Genomic DNA, 15,190 nt, shown 5'->3' on the forward strand with positions numbered 1-15,190 from the left:
GCACAGCAGATAACTAGAGTTTATCTCTGTTTGTTGCAGTAATTTCTTTATTTTTCAAATGCTTGTAATTATCCTATAAATGAAAATCCATACGGAAGCCTGGAGATTGATTTGGCCATACGGAATGATTTTAGTCATTTTACCCATAAATAATAATAATATATACCTGTTTTAAGGATTGATTTTACCATAAATAATAAGGGTAATAATATGTTTGTGAAGTTACTACCTAAATACTTGAATTTCAGTCCTTACTCCTCACACCCTAGAAGCACTTATATAATATATATATATATATATATATTAACTATCATGACAAAAGTGGTTATACCTACTCTAAAGTTGTGAATGAGTTTTGATCTTAATTAAATAATTCGAATAGGAAACCAAATAATATACTACTAGACTCTGAGTCTCTTTTATTTTTTGGGTAAAAAAAAAAAATGAATATGTGGGATAAGTTTTGTAGATTGGAGGAGTTTTAAAACTAATAAAAGAGTGATTCTATTTTGTAGGGAATTAATGAGTAGAAGTAGGAATTTAAATCAACCTAAAAGTAGGAGTTTATTAGAAGCAGGAAGATAAAAAAAAAAAAATGAATACGTGGGATAAGTTTTGTAGATTGGAGGAATTTTAAAACTAATAAAAGAGTGATTCTATTTTGTAGGGAATTAATGAGTAGAAGTAGGAATTTAAATCAACCTAAAAGTAGGAGTTTATTAGAAGCAGGAAGATATTTCAATGTAGAAGTAAAAATTTATTATTTTTGTCAATTTACTATTTTAACCTCATTTTTAAGTTTTAGGTAGGGATATTTTTGACAGTAAATAAAGCAATAACTAACTTTCTTTTGCCAATTTACTATTTTAATCTCATTTTTAAGTTGTTGCTTAATTAATTTAGGGGTATTTTTGACAAGAAAAAAAAAAAACTAACTTTCTGAATCCTCTTAATATATACAGATAATAGAAATTAATTTTTTTAATTAAAAAGGCTAAATTTTCACAGCACAGGTTAAGATTATTATTTGTAAACATAGAAAATTCCATGATTTATTTCTAAAATCATGTGAAATTGATTTTTTTTTTTTTTTGGATGGAAGAAATTGAATTGATTCTAGTCTCATGTTTTCTTTGGGAGATGTCCCACAAAAGATGTCCACATTCCAAAATAAGTTTATAAAATGATACTTTTCAAAATTACCTTAAGAAACCAACGTCTTTCTGAAATTTTTTTAATTAGTGTTGGATAAATTATGCTTTTATGTGAATTATACAAACCAATAAATAATGATCCCTTGAAAGTTGAGTTTACAAAGATGCACAACTAATCTGGGGCAAGCAGGAAGGAGCATTGGAATTCAAATCATCGGATATTATTTTTTATGATAATGTTTTATCCGCTTCAAAATCAAACTCAGATACTGAACCAACCCATTGATGCGTAGGTTTTTTTAATCACTATCCATCGATAGCACAGTAGATAACAAGGTTAGAGAATCGACCCATTGATAGCGTAGGTTAATATGATCTTCATTCACTAATGAATACGAAGGACCCCTTGTCGATTGCACTTCTCATGAACATTACGAAGAATGATATGCTAGATAATACTAAGCATGGGGAGCATATGCCAAAAACCAAGCACACCATTAACAAAGAATGTAATGGCTAATGTGATCCATTTCAAATGGACCTTGGTATGGTAAAGTGTCCCAGAGAGGAAGCTCATAACAAACTAGAACCTTAAGAAACCCTATCTTAAGTGTGAAGCCCACAGGTAAGAAAAAGAGATAATATATGTACAATATGCATGAAATAATTATTGTCTTTCTAACAAGGATATACTGATAATGGCTGGAAAAAGAAAAAAAACAAAACATAAGTGATCCCAGTGGGAGCACTAGGGCTCTGCAAAAACCATAACAAGAGGATGTAAATCAAAAGAACATACAGAATTATCACTACAGTATGGAACCCCAAGATGTTCTGACCCAGAAGACAGAACACCTAAGATGGTTCCTAACTGACAATGTTACCACACATCAATATATTAAGGACTCCAGAATCTACAGAATTTTCAAGTTTGGTGATCATTTCGAGCAAAAGTTGAAAATGTGGTTTCCACCTAAAGCTCGCAACTACAACTGAAACTGAAAGTAAAAGATTGCCTGTTCCACCTAAAACTAGTGAAAGATTGACTTTAGAGCAAGGGACCACATCCATAATTAGTCATCAGCATCTTGCACGTCATCATCGTCTTCTCGATATATACTCTCAGCCATTTGCCAGACCTGAACAGTGTTGTCATCGCCTACACTCGCAATGACCCATGGTTGATACTTATTCCATGAGAAATCTGATATCTTTGCCTTGTGACCCCCGTGGGAAAATAGAAGCTCTGGAGGACCATCTTCAGCATCTCCCTCTAATTGCTCATCTCCAATCCTGAAGGCATTACGTAACAGTTAGACAAGGCAAAAGATTCATTGTGTGCAAAACTCAAACAAATATATGAATCTAAACTCAGTATGATATACTTCAAAAATAAGAGGACACCATAACTTTAATTCCTTTCTGTAAAATTTCTACCAAGAAATAGCTTCCCGAAATTTCAATGAAGTTTTGGAAATGGACAAAGTTTTCTCTAAAGCAAGTTGGAGGAGTCCTCCAACCCATTATGTAGCGATTCATAATACCTTCCATGTGTATTAAATCACATGAGATTAAATAAATCTTAACAAGTCACAGACCAATAGTATACAAGGATGGTCTTGTAAACAGCCACATAGTGGGCCAAACCAGTTTGGAGGACAATTCAGTTTGTATTTGGTAATAAGATGAAACCACATCAATATTGAAATTAAAGATTAATAATAGCTAGAAAAAGCTAATATTTAAATGCCAAAATTGCTTCTTAATTATCATTATGCATGATTTAACGTATACTAATCAAGATTCATAGATTGTGGTAAGGGAAGTGTCAAACATCAACCAGACAGAGATGATATGCAAATAAATTTCATGACAAAGTATTTAAACGATTGTGATTAATGCATGCATCGACCACATGTTCAGCAAGAGGTTCCACTGAGAATAATTACTGATAGCTTTATCTGGTATTCCTATTATACGCCTTCCATCATTTTGTCTAGAGCAAAATATAACAGTGGTGACTGTATGGTTGGGTAAGTCAACTATATTCGATTCCCAAGTCAGTCCAATTATGAGACATATCTGAAATGGCAGGTGCTAATGTCCTGTACTCAATCAACCAAATGTTGCATAAAGAAATAAATAGAAGTAAGAAAAATATATAGTGGCTGTAAATGTTTTTTTATTTTTATTTTTAAAAAAAGAAGGAAATAAAACTGAGGATATTTCTAACAGCTAGTCCTGATGTGCAGTACCTGTTAAGATCCCAAACCATCAACCTTCTATCATCAGCAGATGATGCCAGCACGGTTTCATGATTAGGGTCCCATTCTACCTGGAAGACTTCCTCCCTGTAAGAAACATATCCAGGGTGAGATATTGCCATTCCATACTTCATACTCTAATTTATCTCAAAACAATATGACAAGACCCACAGAGATTTCTTGGCATAAAAGAATACAATGTCAAACTATGGTAAGAACATAAAATAGAGAATCATATAAACACATTTGAGTATCAACCAAGATGTCAAGCAAGTATAATTTGCTTCTCTTGTGCCATATTAGTTTGTTAAAGAGTAAATCAATCAATTGACCAAGCAGCAAAAGTATCAGTTTGCACTTAACACTCCCAAGAAACAAAGTTTGAGATAATGATAATCTATAACCGTAATTCCATTGCTAGACAAAAATGAGTCAAAAAATGTTATAATCTAATGGCACATGGAAGTCTAAACTTAACAGTATAGACCCCCAGCATTCAAGGAAATATCAAGGATATCAATATTATTAGCTCTTAAGAGAACAAGAAAATGAGGGGTTTCACCAAGAACTTATTGACTACCATGCAAAAAATGGAACCACTGCTTCAAGAATCAATTAAAAATTAGTTCTTGATATACATACTACACATACTTTGAACATGTAAAATAGTTTAATTTTGTCAACAGATTTGATTTCAAAGTAATATACTGACTAAAGGTGCACCAAAAGCCAAATATCACTTCATTTTCACAGCCCATAATTCATTAAAAATTATTTATAAGAACTTTTTAGTCTGTCTATTTTGGGGAGTTGGCAAGAATTCTGACATGATGAAAATATTGCATAGATGATAGTTTCAACTACAATAGCCATTAAGAGAAGCACACATTTGAGAATAAATGTTATTAAAATTGGCAAAGGAATTGGCTTTGCAAGAGAAAAAGAGGAAGAGGGGGGGGGGGGGGGGGGGGGGGGATTGGGGCAAACAAAGGGCAGGTCATTCACAGATAATTCACTCATGATACCGAAATATGAAGAAGAGCATACGTGTGACTGCTTAAAACATGCAGTGGCACGCTTAGCTTCCTTGTATCAAAGAGACCAATGGTGGTATCTGAAGATGCTGTAGCCAATATCCATTCATTGTAAGGATTGAAAGAAAGATAGTTCACCTGGAATCACCATAAAAGAATCATCTCCATAATATTCATACTAGAACCAAGAATTGCAGAAAATCAGAGGCCAACAATGTTTGCATTTCAAGAGATGGAGATGCAGAGAGAGACAGAGGGTAACAAAGATCTCAATTCAACATCAGTAACAAAGGTTGGTTGACACTACGAAACAGAACTTGCTAGTATATATGTTATACATAAACTAACCAGCAGGCTTTCCCAAGACCTTATAATTAATTGCATCAATAAAACACAATTATTATTATTATTATTATTATTATTATTATTATTTTTATTTTTATTTTTTATTTTTTTTTGCTGAGGACAAAACAAAATAAAATGCATCCAGCACACTTATTATTATGGAAATTCAGAAAAAAATTCACAGAAAATTTAGAGCACATGGTAGGTAAGACATAAACAATTGGAGAGCCACTGTCACAGAAATGAATATGCTTTCAAGATTGTCACCTCTCTCTCGTGAGCTTTGACAGATTGTTGGGGTTGGTTTGTGCGCAAGTCCCAAATCATCAAATGACAATCGTCCCCCACAGACCCAAACAAATTTTCATTCTTTGAATGCCAGGATACATCTTCCACCAACATTTCATGAGCCTGTGAGATACATTCGCAAGTCCCATAAACAAAGTATCAAAAGCAGCATGACTAACACACCAACATCAACCACCAATATGTAAAATTTGACTTGGAAAATTACCTTGTAAACATGCAATGCATCAAGCACCTTATCTTGAGCCGCAGCAGACACATCCCACATACATATCTTACAGTCATGCGAGCCACTCAAGAGGTATCCCTCCTTACAGGGACTCCAAGACAACCCATACCCTTCCATATCATGACCCCTTAACCTCAAATCAGGCTCACAGTCACCCCCTTGTTGCTTCTCCAATTGCTTGCTACAATCAAATACATACACATCACACCCACTTGTCTTTGCACCCACAACTACCGGGTTCTGTGGCATACACCGTGCCCTATTCACTTCTCCATCAACACGTATCTTCTGCGTCACCTCCACCTACAAACATTCCAAACAAAACAATCAAACCTTGAAATCTCAACACTGAGTACCCACGAAACAATTCTTGAAAGGAATACTCTTGAGTCATTTTTTTGCCCATGAAACCACCAAAGACTCGGTTCATATAAATAAACTCAGCTAGACATTTTAACAAACACTTGGTACGCACAAAAAATTCATAAAAATATCAAAATACAAAAAGACCCACAAAACAATTCACAAAAACACTAAACACCCACAAAATAACTCTCCAAAACAAGCATAAAAACCACAAAAAAAAAAAAAAAAAAAAAACACGGACCTTAGGTGTGAGGGGGTTTTCAGCATCGCCATTGATGTTGGCTTCAGAAGCTTTGCTAGGAAGGTGAGCATCGGCGACCATGAGAAAATTAGGGACACCCGAGGAAGTGTGGGTCCCGAAGACGAGCTTTTGAACGGCGAAAGATGAATCCGAGGTGTGGGTGGGCGGTTGTGGGACCCATTGGACAGTGAGAGACGGCCATTCGATAGGGTGGGATATGATCAAATCGTAGAGGAACGGCGAGTTCTTCTTCCACACTGTGTACTCTTCCTCTAATTGAACCAGACTCGGCTCGTCTTCTCGTTGTTGTTCCGCCATTTCTTTTCTGAGAGAGTTGGATATCGGTTTCCCGCCAGAAAAAAAAAATATATATATGGGTATGGAGGGAAATAAGGGAAAGGGAGGGTTTTGAGGGTTTTATATATGGTATAGAATGGAACTTGGAAGAATCAACCTTTTTTTTGGGGCCAGTGGGCTTTTATATTGTTTAGATAAGCCCAAAATGCAAATTCATAGTTCAGGTTTATAAGTGCCAGGTCCAAATAAAAGGATGTAGAAGATGGGTCCAAAAAATACTATTAATAATTTTACTGTTTTGTCAATGATGTTAGATTTTTCTTTTGGAAAAAAATAATGTTGTGAAATAATCAATATGCATTGATTTCGGTGTCAAATTGTGGGTTAGGTGTCAGATCGGGCGATAGTTATGATTACTTTTCACTACTCCAAACCACTAGATCTTTAAGTAGAATTGAGGTTAGATTATGGCTCAACCCATATGAATGAGCATTTGTAACCCTCTTACTATCCCTCTTATGAGTTACCACATTAGTTCTTAAAAGTGTTGATGTTTATTTTGGAAGCAAAAATGTTATGAAATAGAGCATTTTTCTTTCTTTGAAGTTTAAATAATCAATATGACATTGTTGTGGTTAAGGTTTTGGTGCAAGTTATGACTACTGGGTTAGAATCATTAGATAATGAATTCAAACTTTAAGAAACAACGATGTGATGGTCTTAACTTAAAGATTATTACTTTTTAGTTTTTAGTTTTTACTGCTTGGAATCACCAAATCTTCAAGTGGAATATTGAAGTTAGATTATAGCTCAATCCACATGAACGAGCATTTGCAGGTTGCAACCCTCTTACCACATAAGCTCCTTGGGGATTGATTTTGGATAATCCTTCTTTGAAACACTTTGGTAGTGCTCCTTTTTATTGGAATCAAAATAATGAATCCGAGCACACGGAGCCATCTCTTTATCTTTATGTCAAGAGATTTGGATGCTCAAGTAGAATTTGGAACATTCCAAAAACTTGGGGATCCGACTACAAGACGACAAGTAGTCTGATACAAGATTGATTTCGTCGAGGTACTGCAGAAGAAAAAACTGCAAAATCCGATCCAATTTATCGTAATTGATTAGTTAACATGTTGGTTAACCGTATTCTGAAACACGGAAAAAAATGATATTTCATTCATGAGTGTGTTAATACGAGAAGGGAGGTGGGCGGGGTATCGATCCAAAGCTCGAGTATGTGGTCAAGGCTAGAACCCATGGTTATGGACCCGAATCCATTAGCATTAGTATGGAACATTTTCTTTTCCAAGTGAAATCCCCTAGTATATGAAAGAGTGAAAAAGTGCTTTCGTTGTTGTGGAAATACCGTTATCTATGGCCACAGATGGTCTTTCTAATGCGAAGATGTCAGTTAAGGAGAGGAAAGGAAAACCTTTGAAATTATTTCAATATTGGACCTTGGACATATAATAGTTCCGAATCGAATCGTTTCAATGTTTTTTTTTTACTTTCTTTATCTTTATTTTTATTGTCTGAATATTCAAGAGCTAAGACCATTCCAATGCTCCTTTTCGCCATGCATAAACTACGAGAAAGGAGCAATTATAGTTACATTGGGATAGAATTTTCACAAATTATTTCTGCTTTACCATTCTTATATTTTATCTATTTAAAAAAAAAAAAAAAAAAAAAATCAATATGTGATACATGACCATGTAATGTTCACGTACTAGAAAGTAGACCCCATGTCTAGCATATCACAGACTGTTATTTAACTTATTTCCAAGTGGATAACTTTGGTCCTTTGGCAATTTGCAATTTTTTTTTTTTCATAATTTCTACCTTTTTTTTTTTTTTTTTTTTTTTTTTATGTTTGACAATGACTTCTTTTATTGCTACGTAGTTTACTTGGGTCAACTTATGATTATTCTTTACAAACAATACATACACAATGCAATATGCGACAAATAAAGAACTGATAAATTTGCAAATGTTTGTGTCAACTATGTCAAGTAGATGGAAAATAAGATTATCCTTCAATCTGAATTTGTCAAATGTTTTCAGAATGCTACACATTCAAACCGCCGCCAATTGAGATTAAGAATCCAACTATATTTAAACTCTCTACTTTCTCAATGGTGATGGCGATGTACATAGAAGAGTCATGCATAAGGATCTCCGAGAAGGAAACAGGAAAAATCCCAGTTATTGTTACTTGGTTTCCAATCTAAGATTACGTGATGCAATTGTAAAAAATGACCCCTAGTACAGTCCTGCAATGGATGTAACCAAAGAATTAGTCATTTGTTTAACATTTTTGGGTATAAGTGTTGAAACTTGAAACTAATATAAAATATGAAAAACCTAAAATGCATTTTGAAAAAGAAAGAAAGTTTTAGGGGTCAAGATTTGGGCGGTTGGTTTACAACTTTTAACATTGATTTTCCAATTTCCTGGAAAGAGCAGTAGCTCTTGTTAAGAACTAGCCTACTACTTGTTCATAACTCATAAACTAATATGTCAAACATCTTTATCCATTTCACCTTTAGTAGTAATTCTTAAATATATATATATATATATATATATCTATCTATTTCATGATATCTGATGAACTTTTCTTTTCCCCCAAAATAAACTCTCTTCTTTATTTTTTTTACATAACCATTTAACATGGAAAATACAATCCTATGAAAACACTCATAACTTATGTTCGTTAAAATAGTATCTTTGATTTTTTGTAACATATTTTATTGGTAATGATTAATGATAAATTCATTGATTGGACAGTTGACATAAATAATAGACATTTGCAAAATGAGTGATTATATCGATAGTGATGTGTTACTGGCTATTAATTATCCGATGTGTAAGTTAATGGATATTTTTAGAGAAAAAAAAAAATTGTAAGGTGATTTTAATGGTTTGTTGTACGTATGTTGTTCTTTTTTCTCCTTATAATCTTTATGGCTCGTTATGTTCCTATAAATTTTTATCATAGGTAATGAGAAATAGTAGTCATAAACTCATAATTATTACCACAAATCTAGGAATGCAGGCTGATCAGTATCTTGGAAAGCAAGTTAATGTCATCCTTGTTTCTATTAGGTTGTTGAATTGAGCCAGTATCAAGATATTTGGCTTTGTCCTGCTAGGTAGATTATGTGGATCGAGTACCGACCATATCCATATCGATCATGAAGTTGATGGAATTGGTGCACGTAACCATATCAAACTAATTTGACATAAAGAAAAAAGAAAAAGTATATTATTATCTTTACAGACTATAATTATTATTTTTTTTTTGGGAGAAACTTTACAGACTATAATTAAAGTGAGAGAATTATTGCAGTTTTTTTTTTTTTAAACCTCTAAATAGATATACCACATTTATTGTATATACACACAATCCTTTGACTTATCGTTTTGTATGACACTTGGCAGGAGTTAAGTTGTTCAAAAAGTAGTGCTTCAACAAATATGTTGTGCTCACACCTCATGATAATAGCTATATCAAGACCTGATAAAACACGAGGTATCACACAGAAAATCTCCTTTTTTTTATTCATTTATTAATAATAAAAGTACTAAGTTGTGTTAAGTGTTTGTTTGAATATCACTTATTGCTGAAAATTAAAAACTAAAAATACCGTAACAAAATAATTTTAAAATGTGTGAATAATACCATGAGACCCTGTTTTAATGAAAATTTTATTGAATTTCGTACTTATGGATCCTGTGAACCGTGCATGAAACCCACTATTTAAAACGCAAACACGCTAAATTCCGTTTTCGACACCTTCCAAACTCATGCTAAATCACACAAATATCTTCATGACAGCGGTTGTTTTGGATTGAGCATGATTGGACCATAGAATTTTCCCACCACGCGTTTCCGATTTGTCAAGCGTCATTCATGCTTGTTGATACAAGATTAGCATCCTGTCACCCATCCTCAATATGAATATATATAAACTTGTGGACCATACTTGAGCTTTGATTATTCAAGCTTCAATTATGTTACCCAGGTAGCAATCCCCCACCTACGTCTATGTATGCTTAGAGTAATATGGACCACTAGAGCAATTATGATCTCCACCATCATATATCACCAAACCCATCCAATACCACAATGAGAGAGACATATCACACACAATTGCACATTCATAGTTGGGCCAACTTAGTGAATGAAGACAAACATATGGATAGAAATGGAACACAGCTACTTTGAGAATTTTATGGAATGAGGCATAGAATTTACATATATACTAAAAATACATATTTCACACTAATGAAAAAAGAAAGTTCGAGTTTATGTTAGTCATAGATAGATAGTGAAATTAAATTCTTTGAGATCTAAGTTTATCTTGTAAAAGCACATGCCTATGTATAGGGGTATTACAAATAATTCAAAAAAAAGCAAACCCTATTTTGATCAAGATCTAGTAACATAACTTTTTTCTTTTTAAAATTATTAATATAATGATCTATAAAATGATTTTTTTTTTTTTGGGTAATAAGTGTGGTACATATTGACTTTTAACTACAAAATTTTATTTGCATCTCAAATATATATTCACATTTTTTTTTTGATAATCAACAAATTATATTAACAAAGGAACCAAAAACTACTTAAAAGAAGCCAAAATCTTATGTATTAGCTCTTGAGCAATACATAAGATTAGTTGTGATGTATTAGCTCTTGAGCAAGCTAACACAACTTTTTCTTTTTGAAATTGTTTATGATCCATCAATTATAATGATTTCCTTTTGGTAATAAGTGTGGTTAATGTTAGAATTGATTATTGATGTTCAACAAACTAACTTATAATTTCCTTTTGGTAATAATTGTGGTTCATAATGTTAGAATTGAATATTGATCTTTCAACAAACTAGTCAAATTGATCTATAGACTTCACTATAAAAAAATTTGGAATTATACCAACACAATTCATAAAAATATACCCAAAAAAAAAAACATATTGAAACATTTGAATCTAAGATCTAAACAATTCATTCGATAATTTTTACCTGGACTACTCTCCCAATTCAAAGAAATAATAAGTGTGATTTATAATGACAATTTTATATATAACTACCACTATAAACGTATATCACAGCTAATTTGATCAAGATCTAATAACTCAACTTTTTATTTTTGTAATTGTTTATGATCTATGAGCTAATTTTTAGCTGGACTACTCACCAAATTCAAAGCAACAAAGTTTTAATATCAAAATTTCAGAATTGAATATTGATCTTCAACAAACTAGTCAAATTGATCTAGTCATAGAATTTTCCTTTAAAAAAAATATTGAAATCATACCAATACAATTCATAAAAGTATACAACAAAAAAGAACATAATGAAACATTTTTGAACCTAAGACCTAAAAAGACCAAAAATTAAAAATAAAAATTGCAACTTCACACAAAACCCAATAGAAATTTATAAATCTTGGGTCCTAAAACATTAATTAAAAAGTCCATCTTCTTCTTCCTCATCATTAATAATAAAGGTCACAATTTCTATCTTTCTTTTCATTCAAATTTCACATGATGGAACAAGCAGTTGGGTTCTCATCACTAAATGCTGTGGTGTACCGCACCTCAAGCGAGCTGGCACGTGCCAGCTGCGAGACTTGCTGGTCTGGGTTTCGCACGTACCCGGCAGGGGCTCTTCTGTCATAAACCCCAGCGGCGTAAGGGTGGGCAACTTCGTCGTACGGCACGTATGGCCAGAGCTCGGCCTTCTTGCCCGTTCGATGTTGGACACGTGACACTACCTTCGCTGGTTCAACGTATCCAACGACTGTTAGCTTGTGGGCTTTGCGCTGTATGTCCACTTGCTTCACACCCTTCATTCCCTCCACTGCCTTTCTTACCCTCCTCTCGCATCCTTCACAGTCTATTTTTACCTTGATCTCCACCGTCTGATCGTATCACAAAACCAAAATCATCAATCAGTTCAAACGTTGCAAAATTTTATTGGGGCTTATTTTTAGTGTACAAATGCAAAGAAAATTGAAGTTAGTTCAATTAGAAATTTATGGCTTCAAATTTTTTTTTTTTGAGATAATTTATCACTTCAATTTTAAAATCCATTGTGAAAAAATTTGATAATTTGGTCAGATATTTTTAGTATAGTTGATTATGTTGTGAAAATACGTATGAATTAAAATGTTATGTGTTTAAATATTGAAAAAATAAAAATTTTAAATTGACATATTCATTTGTTTATAAACAATTTATTAAAAGCTCAAAAATCCATCTTTCACCAAATCATTTTTTGACCAAATTTCAGCAAATAGGCAATAAGTAATAACAAAAAACTAAATCGAACAGCAAACCCATTATCAACTTAATTTGTAAATCTCTTATAATTTAAAGTTTAGCATTTCTTTAAAATGTTGTGTTTTTAAGCTGCTGTTATGGATAGATAAAAAAAATAATTTAAGTTTTGAATTTAAATTAAAACCAATATTTTAAATAATGTAAAAAAAACCTAAAACTTTTATTGATTGTATTATAAATAAATTAAAATAAAATAAATAACATAATAAATTAGCTTTTTAAAATAAATATTTTAAAATAAAGGTGAAAAGAAAAGGTCATCAATTAGGTGGGCCTAACACTCAAAAGAGCATCATTGTAGTTTTGGACTATTATGGGTATATTCCAGAAAGACACCTTAACCAGTTACACGTTACACAGCCTGGTTTTCAGGTGAGAGCTGAGCACATTAAAGACTTTTTTGATGGACCGAACTGAAACTACACCTTCTGTTCCACCATCTCAGCTCAGGCTTGAGAGATAAAGCCATAAAGAATACCCATATTCGGAACTTTTTCAAGAACAAAACAGTAGGATACAGATTCAAATCAAAGAAGTAAAAAACAAGGTGCTATCAGCTATGTACTATATCTAGTCTAAACTAGTAAATTTAGAAACTTTGTCACTCTCTTTTGAACAAAATGGACACTGTACTAGATCGAAAAGTAAAAAAGGACACTGTACAAAACATATAGCATCCAAAATTAATCAAAATCTCGTGTCTTTTTAAGTTGGAAAAAAGCTAAGAAAAGACTCAGCCAAGCTTGATGATCATCTCAAACACTAGTATTGAAGTTCATATATGTATAAATAAATCAAAAGAAATGGTTGAGAGATTTAAGAGTATAGTTATACCTGTAATTGCTTGCGTTTGTGGAGCTTGGAGCTGCTAGTAGAGCAATCAAAGAGATGAGAAAAATGATCAAGAGCACCCATTATCACACTTCGATATTGGACCTAAAAGAGTGTCTTTAAGAAATGGGAATTATAGGAATTGTGAGCAAAGAAAATATCTTGAAAGCTTTTGTTGTTGTTGTTGCTGCTGTTTAATAAGAATGATAATGATAAGTATGGCACACAAAAGTCAGTGAGGGGGTCCTCTACTTTTATAAGCTGGCTCTAGCGTGTGAATGGTATGTAGTCCCACATCGAAAATCTGAGGGGCTGTTTGGTTATGGGGGGGGTGAAAACAGAGTGATGGGATTGAAAATAACAAATCCAAACAGTCCTGAGTCGTCGGTCACTCTGTTTGGGTACTTGGTTTGCGCCACGTGTCCTTGTTAGGCTGGCTTGAGATTCGATAATTGACGCGGCTATTCATGCAGGTGAGTATTCTCATTTCACACACAGACCGACCAATTGGGGAAGTGAACCCCACTGTGTTTGGCTTTGGCTTTGATTGTGGGACCGGGAGCTTTTGAAATGGGACCCAGTGATTGGTTTTGGGTTAGCTCATTGGTGGGTCCACAGTGAATATGGGCTGTGTGTGGAGGAACCATCCTTGGATTTGGGACTTGCGGTGTTTGAATTGAAAACTCTTTTTTTTTTTTTTTTTTTTTTTTTTGGGATTTTGTGAAACATTGAAAGCTGAAGTAGCATAGTTTCGCTTTTTTTTTTTTTGATAATCGCATAGTTTCGCATATTAGAGTACAAGTAATGTAGAAGTCCAATGCATATGTTTACAAACAGTAATAATTTTGACCCAAAGTTACCAAAGATATGTCTCACATTGGCCTGGCCTATGGCTTAGGCTTTGGTATGGGTGCTTGTATTTTCCCAACCCATGATTCGAATCTAGAGAAAATAAAACCCCTACCCATTGAGAAATTAAATACTTTTGGATAGATACTCGACCTAAGTTATGATGTACATTCTATATGATTTTTCATTTTAAAAACTCAATATATATATATATATATATTTTAATCTTGTTTGTGCATATATATGATATTCAATTATAAATTTCTTATTCGATGAGAAACAATTTTACAATTTTGGCTAATTAGAACTTACTATTATTGTTTTAAGAATTATAAAGATTCATGAGCAGGAAAAAAGGTGGGGGTATTAAGAAGCTAAGATTAATAAGAATTTTCCAGAGTTTTAGATTTTTATTACTTTTTTCTGGGATTAGTATGTTAAAATACATATATTTTTTGGTCATAATAGCAAGTTTTTTTAAAATAATGGTTAATAAATAATAATAGGAAAGTTTTGATATTATGTTTATGAAAAATATAAAAATTTATCAATAAAATTAATTATTTTTTCATTTTTTCATAAAATATTTATAAAAATAATTTTTAAATCAATGCCATTAAGAAATTCGTTAGCAATTTTTTTTTTTTTTTTTTGGCTGGATTGTGAATAGTTAAGAGGACAGCTTACCTGCAAATTGAAACAAATGGTGTTGCTTCTTGCTTGAAATGCAATTTATCTAAAAAATGTCACGAGTGATAGATGGCTCAGCTAACTAGTTCACCGGGTTATATGGGATTTTGCAGACCAGCACTACCAGCTGTTTCCGTATTATCTTTTCCATGCGAGACATATCTTAAGAATGAAAATTAAGAAGCAATTATTATCTGTGTTAAAAAAGTGTCAATCCTTTAGATTAAT

The 15,190-nt window shown here is 32.8% G+C and overlaps 2 protein-coding genes across 2 annotated transcripts; both read right to left on the reverse strand.

Moving 5' to 3' along the window:
- Positions 1-1,809: 1,809 nt before the first annotated feature.
- LOC115968876 (WD-40 repeat-containing protein MSI3-like) lies at positions 1,810-6,331 on the reverse strand. The gene is made up of 6 exons (XM_031088407.1): positions 5,940-6,331; positions 5,312-5,635; positions 5,065-5,208; positions 4,466-4,590; positions 3,410-3,505; positions 1,810-2,447 (listed from the first exon to the last, which is right to left on the reverse strand). Exons 1-6 carry the CDS (start codon positions 6,255-6,257, stop codon positions 2,228-2,230), a joined length of 1,227 nt encoding a protein of 408 aa, XP_030944267.1. The 5' UTR covers positions 6,258-6,331; the 3' UTR covers positions 1,810-2,227.
- A 5,168-nt stretch (positions 6,332-11,499) lies between these two features.
- Positions 11,500-13,656, reverse strand: LOC115969635 (heavy metal-associated isoprenylated plant protein 26-like). Its single transcript, XM_031089332.1, has 2 exons — positions 13,427-13,656; positions 11,500-12,171 (listed from the first exon to the last, which is right to left on the reverse strand). Exons 1-2 carry the CDS (start codon positions 13,505-13,507, stop codon positions 11,791-11,793), a joined length of 462 nt encoding a protein of 153 aa, XP_030945192.1. The 5' UTR covers positions 13,508-13,656; the 3' UTR covers positions 11,500-11,790.
- Between the last annotated feature and the right edge of the window lie 1,534 nt (positions 13,657-15,190).

The sequence above is a fragment of the Quercus lobata genome, chromosome 11 (assembly GCF_001633185.2).
Source record: "Quercus lobata isolate SW786 chromosome 11, ValleyOak3.0 Primary Assembly, whole genome shotgun sequence".
NCBI lineage: Eukaryota > Viridiplantae > Streptophyta > Magnoliopsida > Fagales > Fagaceae > Quercus > Quercus lobata.

Coding starts and splice junctions, on each gene's coding strand:
- LOC115968876 (XM_031088407.1), bottom strand. CDS start 6,257: ATGGCGGAACAACAACGAGAAGACGAGCCGAGTCTGGTTCAATTAGAG. Junction 5,636..5,939: donor AAAACCCCCTCACACCTAAG/GTCCGTGTTTTT, acceptor GAATGTTTGTAG/GTGGAGGTGACGCAGAAGAT. Junction 4,591..5,064: donor TCAAAGCTCACGAGAGAGAG/GTGACAATCTTG, acceptor TGGTGATTCCAG/GTGAACTATCTTTCTTTCAA.
- LOC115969635 (XM_031089332.1), bottom strand. CDS start 13,507: ATGGGTGCTCTTGATCATTTTTCTCATCTCTTTGATTGCTCTACTAGC. Junction 12,172..13,426: donor ACAAACGCAAGCAATTACAG/GTATAACTATAC, acceptor TGATACGATCAG/ACGGTGGAGATCAAGGTAAA.